General features: G+C 39.0%; 7 protein-coding genes across 7 annotated transcripts; 3 read left to right on the forward strand and 4 right to left on the reverse strand.

Annotated features, from left to right (window-relative positions):
• Window positions 1-64: 64 nt before the first annotated feature.
• Window positions 65-735, reverse strand: CBG18353 (the record flags this gene model as incomplete). Its single annotated transcript, XM_002642310.1, has 3 exons — window positions 65-381; window positions 449-548; window positions 592-735. The coding sequence occupies 3 exons, from the start codon at window positions 733-735 to the stop codon at window positions 65-67; spliced, it is 561 nt and encodes a 186-aa protein (XP_002642356.1).
• A 794-nt stretch (window positions 736-1,529) lies between these two features.
• Cbr-epg-6 lies at window positions 1,530-2,710 on the reverse strand (the record flags this gene model as incomplete). Its single annotated transcript, XM_002642309.1, has 3 exons — window positions 1,530-1,705; window positions 1,771-2,541; window positions 2,590-2,710. 3 exons carry the CDS (start codon window positions 2,708-2,710, stop codon window positions 1,530-1,532), a joined length of 1,068 nt encoding a protein of 355 aa, XP_002642355.1.
• Window positions 2,711-3,663: 953 nt separating this feature from the next.
• Window positions 3,664-3,762, reverse strand: CBG26001 (the record flags this gene model as incomplete). Its single annotated transcript, XM_045243730.1, has 1 exon — window positions 3,664-3,762. One exon carries the CDS (start codon window positions 3,760-3,762, stop codon window positions 3,664-3,666), a length of 99 nt encoding a protein of 32 aa, XP_045100090.1.
• Window positions 3,763-4,998: 1,236 nt separating this feature from the next.
• Window positions 4,999-8,364, forward strand: Cbr-rabx-5 (the record flags this gene model as incomplete). The annotated part of the gene is made up of 8 exons (XM_045243731.1): window positions 4,999-5,029; window positions 5,115-5,384; window positions 5,678-5,729; window positions 6,648-7,195; window positions 7,253-7,390; window positions 7,440-7,692; window positions 8,002-8,083; window positions 8,131-8,364. The coding sequence occupies 8 exons, from the start codon at window positions 4,999-5,001 to the stop codon at window positions 8,362-8,364; spliced, it is 1,608 nt and encodes a 535-aa protein (XP_045096456.1).
• Window positions 8,365-8,710: 346 nt separating this feature from the next.
• CBG18350 lies at window positions 8,711-9,123 on the forward strand (the record flags this gene model as incomplete). Its single annotated transcript, XM_002642307.1, has 2 exons — window positions 8,711-8,785; window positions 8,833-9,123. The coding sequence occupies 2 exons, from the start codon at window positions 8,711-8,713 to the stop codon at window positions 9,121-9,123; spliced, it is 366 nt and encodes a 121-aa protein (XP_002642353.1).
• Window positions 9,124-9,289: 166 nt separating this feature from the next.
• On the forward strand, window positions 9,290-10,213 carry Cbr-mrpl-22 (the record flags this gene model as incomplete). The annotated part of the gene is made up of 4 exons (XM_002642306.1): window positions 9,290-9,577; window positions 9,637-9,813; window positions 9,856-9,982; window positions 10,029-10,213. The coding sequence occupies 4 exons, from the start codon at window positions 9,290-9,292 to the stop codon at window positions 10,211-10,213; spliced, it is 777 nt and encodes a 258-aa protein (XP_002642352.1).
• Window positions 10,214-10,413: 200 nt separating this feature from the next.
• On the reverse strand, window positions 10,414-11,674 carry Cbr-lron-10 (the record flags this gene model as incomplete). Its single annotated transcript, XM_002642305.1, has 3 exons — window positions 10,414-10,593; window positions 10,641-10,978; window positions 11,617-11,674. The coding sequence occupies 3 exons, from the start codon at window positions 11,672-11,674 to the stop codon at window positions 10,414-10,416; spliced, it is 576 nt and encodes a 191-aa protein (XP_002642351.1).
• Between the last annotated feature and the right edge of the window lie 479 nt (window positions 11,675-12,153).

Genomic DNA, 12,153 nt, shown 5'->3' on the forward strand with positions numbered 1-12,153 from the left:
TCAATTCCAACAATAAGATCAACGGTGCAAAAAATTGAAGCAAAAATCAAAGCAATGATAAGATTTAGATTTGAAGAGATTGCAAGGTTTCGGCAGACTTCTGAATAAGAGATAGAAAATCGGAGACACTATCCACGTCTTCAGCAGAATCCAATTTAGATGTTGCCCATTCGAGTTTACGAATCACCGCATTTCTAGCAGCCTCGATTGCTTCGGATTGGTTACATTCTTTCGTGGAACTTGTGACTTTTTTCGATTTTTTAGCAACAGGAGCAGAAGGAGCTGGCTTCGGAACAACCACTTTCCTTGGGACTGTCTTCTCCACAGGAACTGAATGTTGGACTGGCGGTTCATTGACTGCTTCTTCCAGATCTTCTTCTTCTGTAAAGCAAACGTGTAAAACGTCTAACGCTTTCAAAGCTTCAAACGTTTTCAATGAAGTACTTACGCAATGGAATCTCCGCTACAATCAAGGAAGCCGTTTTCTCTTGGAATAGCTCACAAGTTACACAGCGGCGCACTCCTGTACGATCTTCCATCAGAATTCCCTGAAAAATGGACAATTTTTATATTAAAAATACAAAAACGTACACTGCATGTCGGGCAGTACTCATCAAGCATGGTTTGTCCTTTCAGCAACAATTCACCCATTCTTTTGGACACCTCATCACGGAACGATTCACGAAGACGAATCGAATCGGCATTCTCCTTGTGGAATCCGTTGATTGGAGCCATTTCATCGAGATAGTTTCGTGCTGCCGGGTGTGGCGTTCGGTCGATAAAAGTGGATTGTTTAGTCGAAACTGGATTTTCGAACTTTTTATGAACCATAAAAGCACTGAGGTGCTTCTAATTGTGCTTTTGAATGACACAACTGCTGAAAATTACGACTTTATTTTTGATATTAAATAGCTGCTAAATAAATAAAGTTTCTGGAAACATCTTGAAAAAATAGCTATTTTTCTAGAGAACTGCACTGAAGCGAGAAAATGTTTGCAGGAAATTTGGCAGTTCGCTGCAAGACCAACAATCTACCGTATAATCCTTCAAAGGATTTTGTTGATTCTAGCTCTGAAAGAGAGGGCGTATGTCCCTTTAAATTGTTATACGGTAAAACAATTGCGGATTTTCTTCTCTTTTTTCGGGATTTTTCACCGAAAATTGATGAAAAAGTGCACTATTTTCGTTTTGAAGCTCTGCTTCTACTTATTCCGAACTTTTTGTGAAGTAATGCACCGAGAAAACAGAGAAACAGACAAATTCAACAGCAGTTCTGAATTGACACACAATTTTTTATTTTTTGGGGTTCTTCGAACCAAAAATTGAACAACAAGAATGTATATAATTTCAAAATCAAAAGGCACTTCAAATTGAAAGAGGTAGGGGAATTTCTACATATTTCACAAATCGAACAAGGTTAAATATATAGAAAATGATTAGGGATAGAAGGGAAAATGTATGAACATATACATATACAACGGGGAAGCTGAAAAAGACACCTTGAACATCATTAAAAAGATTGGGACAGTTTAATCCAGGGGAGTACGGAAGAATGCAGCATCTTCGGCAAAGTCCGGTAGTTGCTCGAAGAATGGTGGAAGAACGGCGGTACACTTTCCAGAAGTATTGTCTTTGCTGAAGTGGTATCTCCAGTATGTTCCATCTGAGCAGATAGCTACTATTCCGGGCAGATGCCTTGCTGATTCTGGAATTTATTCATATTTTTTACTGTTTTATGAGTTGATAAGAGTAGGGGAAATGCGAACTTACGTTTGCTGAAGCCAAGAGCCAAGACTTGACGGTCCAGTTGGATCCTCAGGATACTGCTGGTTCCACAGTTCCTTTCAAGCATTGTCATCTTCTTTTGTGGTTCGGCATCCCGAATTCCAAAGATGTGAAGTGTTCCTTTGTCACTTGCAACTCCCAGGAAACTAGAGCAAGATGAGAAGGCGATACATTGGAGATGAGCTTGAACCGTTCCACGACGAAGCTCGTATAGCATTCCTTTGGTCCTGGCATCGAAAACTCTAACTACAGTACCTTTGATGGAACCAGAGGCAACAAGAGTCCCTTGGCAATTTAGAGCAACTTGGGCAACTTCGGTGAGATGGGCGTCAATTACAATTGGGGATTTTGATTCACGGGCTGTGAGAGTGTTCAAATTCATGATGTGGATCGTTCCTTCTTTGTATCCAGGATAGGCCAAATAACAAGAAGTTGTGGTTGGATCATAGCTCATTGCTGAGATTCCTTTTGGGTTGCTTCGAATTTCTTCCGATCGAATTTGTTGAATGTCATTTGGAAAGCTATAGACATAGACTCTTTGACATGTGAATACGGCAAGACGGTTATGAGAGACATGGATGTTTGTGACTGCTCCGTATCTCGAAGGAATCGTGATTTCTGTCACACCACGATTCGCCTCCACATTGAAAACGATTACATTGTTTTGAGAATAATTTCCATTGACACCAGGTACAAGACATACGAGATTCGAAGATCCCATCTGTTTTGCGATTCTGATGGGCCCAACATCAGGAACTACAAAAATCAAAATATAGTTTAGATTAAAAGTTCGAATCAACTTACCCTTGTTTTTGTACATCCTAAAGTGAAGGGGGAAGAATTGAAACATCTTGAACCCATTTCTGTCAGCAATCGTGAATCCTGATTGCTCAAGGGTGATGGCTGCTTGTGAAATTTTACTCATATCTGAAATATATGTAAACTTTATTGACTATGAAAGAAAGATAAAATATAATGGGTCCAGAATAAATCATGTTCAATAGTTGAAGTAAAAAATCATAAAACCATGGAAGGGAGAAAGGTCACAATGGTATTTCCAATAGAACTTTCACTAGTACTTATTGATTCTACCATTACAAAAAAAACAGATATTGATCAGAGTATATTTCCGACCAGTCAGTCAGCTGGGGGCAGCAATTCAAACGTGATGCAGAGGGAAACGGTTGAGAGAAGCGTCACGAGAGAACCAAGAGTACACACTCTGATGTCCGTAGGCACGGAAGTTGACGACAAACTGCTGATGATTCAGACTCTCCCATGGGGGATTAAATCTGCATGTTTTTGCTAATTGACCAGAACAAATGCCACCCAGAAGTCATTTTTTCGGTCATGCAGATGTATTTAGTACAAATTGATAATTGAATTAGATACATTAAAATTAAGAGTTTAATGAAAATTTTAATTAGCTCTTTTGGATTAAGAGGATTAAAGATCTTTGTAATGGCTTCCTCGATTCTCCAAGTTAGTAGTACTGTAGCTACAGTACTAGTTTCTTAAAAATCAAACATGTTCCGTTTTTACGATGAGCAATTGTCATATTTATTCAACTGTTTGATTTCGTAAACCTTTTACGAAACCATGCTTCTGTTTTTGTAAATTTTGAGATATTAGAAGATACAGTAATACGTTTTCAGCAATAAGAAACAATTACTGAATTTTCGATGGGTCTGAAACGCTTTGTATGTCAAAAATACAGTTTTAATTTAGTATTACAGAGATGAGATTCTTTTTATAATTATCATTTCAGCTTAAGCTGAATTCTCAAGTTTTCTTTCCCATTTTTGCATAAAATTTATTCTGCAAATACCATGAGATAATATCCATTCGAAACACACGTACTTTTTGTTGCATGTTCCTTTAAGTTACAGTAGTTTTTATAAGTTTTTTACCAAATTTTATCCGATTTTTGCGATAAGTGTATAATTTCAATCTTGTCTGCTTACATTTTTTAAGCATTATTTTTTTTCTGTGTCTTATACTTTTTTCTTCCTTTTAGCCGGAATTCTCAAGTTTTTTTAAAAATTAACTCCATCGAATACCAAAAGCTAATTTCCATTCTAAGCCCAAACTAATTTTGTTTTATGTACCTTTAAGTTACTGTAGTTTTTTATTCAATTTTTGCGATGAATATTCATTTTCGAGCCCGTTTTCTTCTCTATTTTTGAGTTATTTCTCATCCCTTTTAAAGAAAATTTTCGATAATTTTAGAATTGCGGCTTTTTGAAGTTTCCCCTTAAAGTTTCATCATCTTAATAGAAAATCATTGATATGAATCGCTCTTTTGGGTTATTCACGAAATAAAAAATGTGTTTTCAATGTTTTTTGAACCTGTTCATGCGTGCATAAAAATTATATTTTGTGTGTTTGAAAAAACATTGTTCGCAGTTCAAAAAAAATTTCATGAGTAACCGTGTTTTTTCCACCTGCTGTTGTTTTCAAAGATCAATCTGAATCAAATTATCCATTTCGTTTTCCCGGGTTTTGTTTATAAGTCCTCATTTATCTGAAACCGGTTGTTTAATTGTATTTGAAAAATCGTTTTCTGAGTACAAGCAGTTCGGAAGAAGAAGCAAAGTCCAATATCTAGTGATTCGTACTCGCATTAGTTATTCACTTCCGTACATAATCCGATTCCAGTGAATATGAAAGAGCTCTCTTCGACGCACGAAACGAGTCGTGAATGTGACTCCGCCCACTGTTTCTTCCTCGTATATAATCCTGTTCAGTTAATTGGTCTTCGTTTCATTCCTCATTGTCGCTATTTTCCCTTTCGATTTCTGATTAATCTTTGTTCCCATTTTTCATTAGGTTGGAAAACTCAAACAACTCCCAGACCCGTTCTCCTAACAAAAAGAAGTTGATCGGATTTCCGACTATGCCCTTCTCATTCTTTCGAATCGAGTCAGCTATCCATTTTTCAGCTGTTTCTATACTCGCGCAAAAGGGGCGGAGCCAGGAATTTCGGTGAGCTAGATATAGGAGGCGCAGAGATGACCAAAACTTGTGACCAGCGTTTCGTCCCAGTTTCCGCTCCTCGTTCTTCCATAAACCTCCAGAAGCTTCCCCTTCTGAAGGGGGGTACAACACATTTTCCCCTTTTCCAAAGTCCCTGACTAATAGAATTCTTGCTTCTTTTTTTTCTTCCTGTTTTTAATCTCAAGGAAGTTTCTCATTTTTCAGACTCAAAGAGTTATGTCAGATAAGCATGGTGAGGAGGATGAGAGTAAGAAAGCGAAGATGCATTTGAAAGCAAACGATTTAGTGAGTCATATCACTGAGATTAGGAGAAGTTGTATGGAGAATTTCAGTTATGCGTAAATGGCTGTGGATTCTATGGAACTCCGCAATGGGAGAATCGATGTTCAAAGTGTTGGAGAGCCCATCAGAACGAGCTGAAAAAGAGTCAAGATTTCGCAAAAAACAAGTAAATATCCGACTTTCGAATTTCAACTCTTTTCGATTTATGTTTGATTTCAGATCACTTTTGAGCTTCGATCAGTTCCAGGAAAGAAGGAAATCGACGACGGAAAGCAAGTCTCGTGGCATCAAAAACTTGTTCAAAACGTCTCCCATCCCTGGTGAGTCGACAAGGTGGCCTACAGTTAGAGGAGGCTCTCCTCTTTTTCCGGCTATTTTTCCCGAATTTACTTTCAAAATTCATGAAAATCTATCAATTTCACTAAAATTTTAGCAAGTTTTTTCATTTAAAAAAGGTCTTTCAACAAATTGCTATTATATTGTGGAATTCCCGGGATAGAATTCCCGGAATCATTGAAAAAGTACGGAAATTTTTATTTTCAAAAAAACTAATTTCGGAGAGGGCCCTTCTAATACAGCTTTTACGGTAATTAAAAAATTCCTTTTCTTCCAGAAAGCGGAACAAGCTCCCCGACATCTACATCACCCTCGAGCACCCCAACTCGGTGAGTAGTCTAAAATTCCGCACACTGATTCGTTCGCTTTGTTGTTGTTTTTCGCTGCCTCTGTGTGGTCTTTCGTATCGCATCCGACTTCTTCTTGTTGTGTTTTTTCTAGTGCAAGTCCCCGTATAGCTGTATATTTACGCACACCCTTCCATTTTTAGTCGTTTGTTGCTCTTCTATACGAATAGAGGAGGAAGCAAAAAAAAAAAAGAGAACTTTGTGTTCTAGCATCTAATTGAATGAGAAAGAATAGAAAACAGCTCACAGCTGAGCACTTTCCCTATGCGTGACCGAATACCAAATGAGTATTTCTCCCAGGAATCCTTTAGAACTACAATCCAAGGGCATGTAACTGCGCTAGTCTTGAAATTCAATCTTTGAAAGAGACATACTTTGATAATCATGCGTCAGAAACTCAGAATTTCTAAACATTCCCGATTTCGAAAATTCAAAATTTCCTCTGAAAGGCTAACCGGGTGGGCTCTGACTCATAGATTGGTTCACAGATTCGCGAGAATCTTCTCGAGACATCGTCTACTTCTCTATTCGTTTCTTTCTTGTTGTTTTGAGAATAGCCGTCGTAGTTTTGTGTTCTTTTTCTTCTAGTTCTGCTCCTAGATGGAAAAACAAGTAGAAGGAAATTGGCCACACGCACGACGAGCGATACTGCTGTTTTCCACTCTCAATAACTGGAAGCTTCATCTTTTCACATTGTCGTATAACTGTGTACTTCAAAGTACATAAAAGGGTATTAGTCAGCTGGAAGCACAATGGAAGTACACTCATTCTGAAAGTGCATAGGGGGACTTAGACTTAGAGAAGCTAGGAAATTTGCATGGGAAGGGAGGATGCATAATAGAGTAGAAGGCATTGAAAAGAGATAGAAAAGAGTTTCGAGAATAAGTTATTGTATTCCAGACGACGTGACCTATCGCCAGACTCTTTGGAAGCCCGTAAGCAGTTTTCGGACTTCCTGGTTGCCAATTTGTCAACAGCAATGGCTCAAGAAATTGCACGCTCTGTGAAGAATGCGGTGAACAAGATTTCGGAAATGAGATTGAACTCAGAAGATATGTCAGATCTCGTCATTAGTTATTATCAATATCTCGGAGACCGAATTGGTGTGCACTCGTATTTCAACTCACCTGATTGTAAGGTGAAAGTGGAAGATGTGATGGACCAAGTGGAGAAGTATATATCAACATGCTGTTATGCGATGTTCTTCTGCGCCAGTCACGATGAAGAAGTGGCCGATATGTCATTACAGGATAGGATTCGATCCCTTCATTGGGTTACTGCTGGGTTTCTGGAGACAAAGCTGGTGTTCAAGAAGCAAAATGTTAGAGACAAAGTTGATGAAGCAATAACGGAATTGATTGAAATCAATGCGAAGAAATCGGCATTTGAGAAACTCGACTGCCTCACTCGCTCTTGTAAAGCGATATTCGAAGCTCTTAAAGAAAGTGGTATGTTGATTATTTTATTTATAGTTAGTATCAAAAAATACATCAAAAATTTTCCAGAGTCATCGACATCAGCTGATGAATTCCTTCCCACTTTGATATACATACTTTTCCGTGGGAATCCGCCGTTGATTCAATCAAACGTAAAATTCATATCGAGATTCGCTGTTCCAGCACGGCTCATGAGTGGAGAAGCTGGTTCGTTTTGAGAATGTCTCCTTTGTTTATCCCTCTTTCCTTTTTTCAGCATACTTCTTCACCAACCTCTCATGCGCTCTCGAATTCGCGAGAAATATGAATCACGAAAGCCTTCAAATGGAGAAGGCTGAGTTCGAAGCATACACTTCTGGACATATGGCACCGCCTCTGTCAGTACTGAACTCAGCATGTAATCAAGCGATGTATGTGCTAGAAGGGACCATCGAAACGATTGCCACTGTTGCAAAGAAGGCGGAAGATCTGTTGAAAAACTTAACCGGTGTCGACAAGAAATCTGATGAGTGAGTTTGAAAAAAAACCATCGTAACCTGAGAATATTGTTATTTTCCGGTATTTTTTCGATTGCCCTTTCGACGATTTCGCTGAAATTTTTATGTTCCATATTATTGTTGTCTGAGAAAAAAAGGTTGAGAAGCAGAGATAAACTGTCTGCGTCTCCATATAATGTGTGCTATTTATGCTTGTCGCTTCGAGTTTGTTACCGTATTCATACTGCAAATAATACTCTCTAACTTTTTTTTCTCAGGCAGCGATAATAGTTATTTTTTCACTGACATAATAGAAAATTGTGAACAGAATTCAACTTTCAGTGATCTCGAAAAAATGCTGATATTGATCAAGGAAACCGTCGATATATTCCCAACCGATGAATACATACAAATGAAGGAATCGGTAATCCAGAAGATTCATTAATTGATCTCCCATCAAGTATTTTTCAGATCTTCGCAGAAGAACAAGAAACTGCTGACTTACTGGTATCTCTCTCCCGTCAGTCATCAGATCTGGCCGTGGAACGCTTTCCACTTCTGCCGACAACACCCAACCTTCCACTCCTCAACCACAGCTTGATCCTTCTTTCGAATCTCCTCTTGCCACCGCTATCGTTCAGAAAGAGGCCACTGATTCGAATTGAAAACGCTGACTTCATGCCTGCAATGTCTGCATGCTTTTAACCTCGAATAACGCGTTCTGATAGATTTTTGTAAATATATGTACTTTATTTTCTATTCTATTCTTTCCTCCCCCGGTGATAAATTTCTGCTCCATTTGCTTTGTGCCAAAGCTCACTCTTTGTTTAGGTTTTCCATTTTTTGCTCTCTGTATCGGTTGAGATTAGCTTAACGGGTTTTCTTCTAGGCCAATTGAATTGTCCCCCGGTTGCATCATGCTTATACGTTCCCCATTCTCCTGCTATTCCAATATTTCCCCCGTGACTTTTGTCTTATTCAAATTCCTTTTTTTTCATCTTGTTCAAATTCTATAATTAATCGATGTATTCTTAACTTTCTTGTGTTCACTATGCTACTCGAACTGATCCTACTCGGACTAGTTGCCTACCTCCTGCTCGCGTGGCATCGCAAAGAAGTGGAGAAGGTAAGCGGTTTCCTATACATTTTAGTAAACATTTCAATTGTTTCCAGGGTGGTGAAGGGCTCGGTGCAGCTGGTCCAATTCTGGAAGAACTTGAAGGCGTCGTTTTCAAGATCATCGACATTTTCAAGAAGCAGGCCAACTCTACATCCAAAAGAGGATCTGCAATAAATCCTCCAATGCTTGCTGACGAAGCGCCGACCCAGAAGACAAATTCTCCGCGGATCGCTCAAGTCGAAAAGTTTGAAAGTGTCCGTCAGCCAAGAGAGAAGAGTCGCTCCAAACATCACACCAGACATCGTTCGAAGATGGACAGTGCTCTCAAAGCTGCACAAAAATGAACTTTCATTGCTTCTTTTTTCATTTGTACCGAATGAATATTTTGATATCAAAATTTCTTTTTTTTTGTTTGATTCATTTTTATCAGTCTGGCTGTAGTCGTTCTGATCTCAATTATTTTTCCCTGGTTGATAATGTATCTTAAATATAAAAACGAAATCATCCAGAATGTTACGAGTGCTGGTTCGATCTGGAACCGAGGCATGTCGAGCAGTCAGCACATCCTCTGCCGTCCTCTCTATTCCAGTCAAAAAAGAGGATCTCTCAGCGAAAGAGATTTGGGAACGACGTTCGAAACTCCGCATTCCAAAACTTCAAAAAGATGAGCAGCTATCGTCGAAAGTCTACTTCGCACCAGAATGGGATTTGGAGCAGAAACCAAACATGGAAGAAGGCTTTGTTGACCCACTGAAGGGATACGGAATGACTCCAGAGAAATGGGAGTACTATAATAAAGTGGGTTGTAAACTATAGAATTCATTCTCTGGAACCACCTGCATATGCTTCCTATTCAGGTTGTCTGGCCACCAAATTATATTGTGCCGGAGACTGGGCTTCCGAAAGCAAAAGAAGTGTTCCACTGCAAAGAATCCGTTCACTTTTCGCCAAAAAGAATGTGGGCCGCCTGTCAATTGGTTTGGAAAATGAATGTTGACGAGGCTATCACACAGTTAGATATGCAGCAGTTGAAGGTTTAGAATAGATTTACTCCTTTTTTAAATACTAGTTTTCAGGGTTGCATATTATTGATGGAGACACTTAAAAAAGCTAAAACCAGAGCTGCTGACGAGTTTCATATTGAATATCCATCGCAGATGTATGTTGCCGACGCGTTTCCGGTACAATCGAATATTGTGAAAGGTATTTGAATGTTAAATCTTGAAAATCATGGATCCATGTTTCGTAGGAGCTCGTCGTCATGCTCACGAGAACTGGAATACTATCAGATATCGCTACATTCACATTTTTGTCCGACTTGAAGAGGGACCCGCGCCAGCTCACAAACAACGACACGCACCAAAAAGCGGGTGGGATCACATGGATGAGTACTACAACTACCTCCGCTCACGATCCGTCAAATATAGCATCTAGGCTTTTTTAGGTTCTTCTTAATTTTTTGTTTTTGTTGATGAATTTCGTTTGTTTTTGCATTTTTTAATGGTAAATATATTTATAGAAGTTCTTGGGACCGTAATCTATAATTGTTTGTGAGATACAAGAGTAGAAATTATGCGAATCGTATAAAACATTTGGCCAGATGCAGAAAATGCAAAAAAAAATATACATGAAAATTAATCGGAAAGCTCTCCGATAGCCACCTTGAACTTCTTGAACTGAGCACTAAACCAGTTCTTCGCAGCCTCAATCGTTTCTTCTGCTTGCCATTCCTTGGCTTTTCTGTTGACAAGGTCCTTGAATTGAGCCCACATCTCTTTCAGTTTCGTAAGCGCACGGCATTTCCAGTCACAGTTCTAAAAGATAAAATTACGGCTCAGCATTTAATCAGGGCGGCGCGCACCTTATCCAGGTTATCACATTGCAGTTTAGGCTTATCTTCTTCGCAATCCGAAAGAACTGGAATCTCGGTATGCAAATGGGCAAGGGTTGTGCAATTCAATCGAGGATTTCCTTGTACATCGATTCCTTGAAGATCTGGGAAAGAGGCCTTGATCATGCTAATAGCTGGAATCGTCTCAAGATCGTTGCAAGTGAGTGCAAGGTAATGGAATCCGCGGAGTGGTGAGGAGTGTGGAAGTGGGAATCGTTCGAGACCTAATCCATCGCAGCTGATTACTGGGTCATGTTCAGAGAGATCGCATTTGCACCCATCCAGACAGGGAATCGTTCGGGAGGATCCTGTAAAAATTATAGTTTCATATACGGTGCTGACCATAAATATATGAAAAAACAAGTTTTTCAGATGATTTTGACCATTTTCAGAAGTCTTGAGCTCTGATATTTTTGAAGATTATAAAACAGGCCTAGATTGAAAACCTTGCATTCACGGAATTAATTCTGTAAATGGAAAGTTTTCAGTCTAGGTCTGTTTTACACCCTCAAACATTTTCAAAGTGACACTTGACAGCCGAGCTCTAGGCGCCTGAAAATGACCAAAATCAACTGAAAAACTCGTTTTTGTATATTTTATTGACCGGTACTGTATCTATTCAATCCAGTCGCTTGATGAAAAATGCTGTTAATATCGCCACCTATACGATTTTCAATTACATAACGTCACCCGATCCGATTCGGCTTGTTTAAACAAGATTCTAGCTTATTCATGAGATACTCTTTGCCTCCCGAAAAAGTGTGTTGCATTTTATGTTCTCTATTAGTGTAACTTCAAAAACTGTCTAAACTTTTTTTCCATATTAATTCGGCATATTCTGAATCAGAGAAAAATTTTTATCTAAAGAAATACGGCTTATAATTTGGGAGTTAATAACAATTGATTATAAAAATCGCGAAAAAAATCAAGATCACAAGGATTTTACCTGATACAATCAACGAGAAAAGCACGAAGATGAGAGGAGCACGAGGTGTCGAGGACATGCCTGAAAGTCGGCGAAATGAAATTATCCCTATTGGAAGTGTTGAATTGGAAAAGCAAACAGCGGGAAATAGTGGACATGGCAGAAGGGGACAAACAAAGAGTTTTGAAGGGTCAAATGGCAACAGAGTGTTGAACACTGATGGAGGGACTAATATCAGAGGAGGCGCAGAGACAAGCGTATTGATTTGTGGTCCGAGAACTAAATTCTGGGAAGAAGAATAAAAAGAAAAAGATCTTTAGGAGTGAGAAATATTATTTATTGCGTTTTGTGCGAAGAAAGGACGGAGAGATCCGGGGCACTGGAGAGGAAAAAATAGAGCACATGACATATATATTCTCTAAAGCGTGAGACATCGAAAACCTCAACACAACGACGACGACATGGGATTTTAAGAGAGCAGACAAAGGGAGGCGTATTATACCTGAGGGGTTAAAAATGTATAGAGAACGATATATGACGCATCGCTGGTTCGCATGT

The sequence above is a fragment of the Caenorhabditis briggsae genome (assembly GCF_000004555.2).
Source record: "Caenorhabditis briggsae complete genome, chrIII, whole genome shotgun sequence".
In the NCBI taxonomy this organism is placed as follows: domain Eukaryota; kingdom Metazoa; phylum Nematoda; class Chromadorea; order Rhabditida; family Rhabditidae; genus Caenorhabditis; species Caenorhabditis briggsae.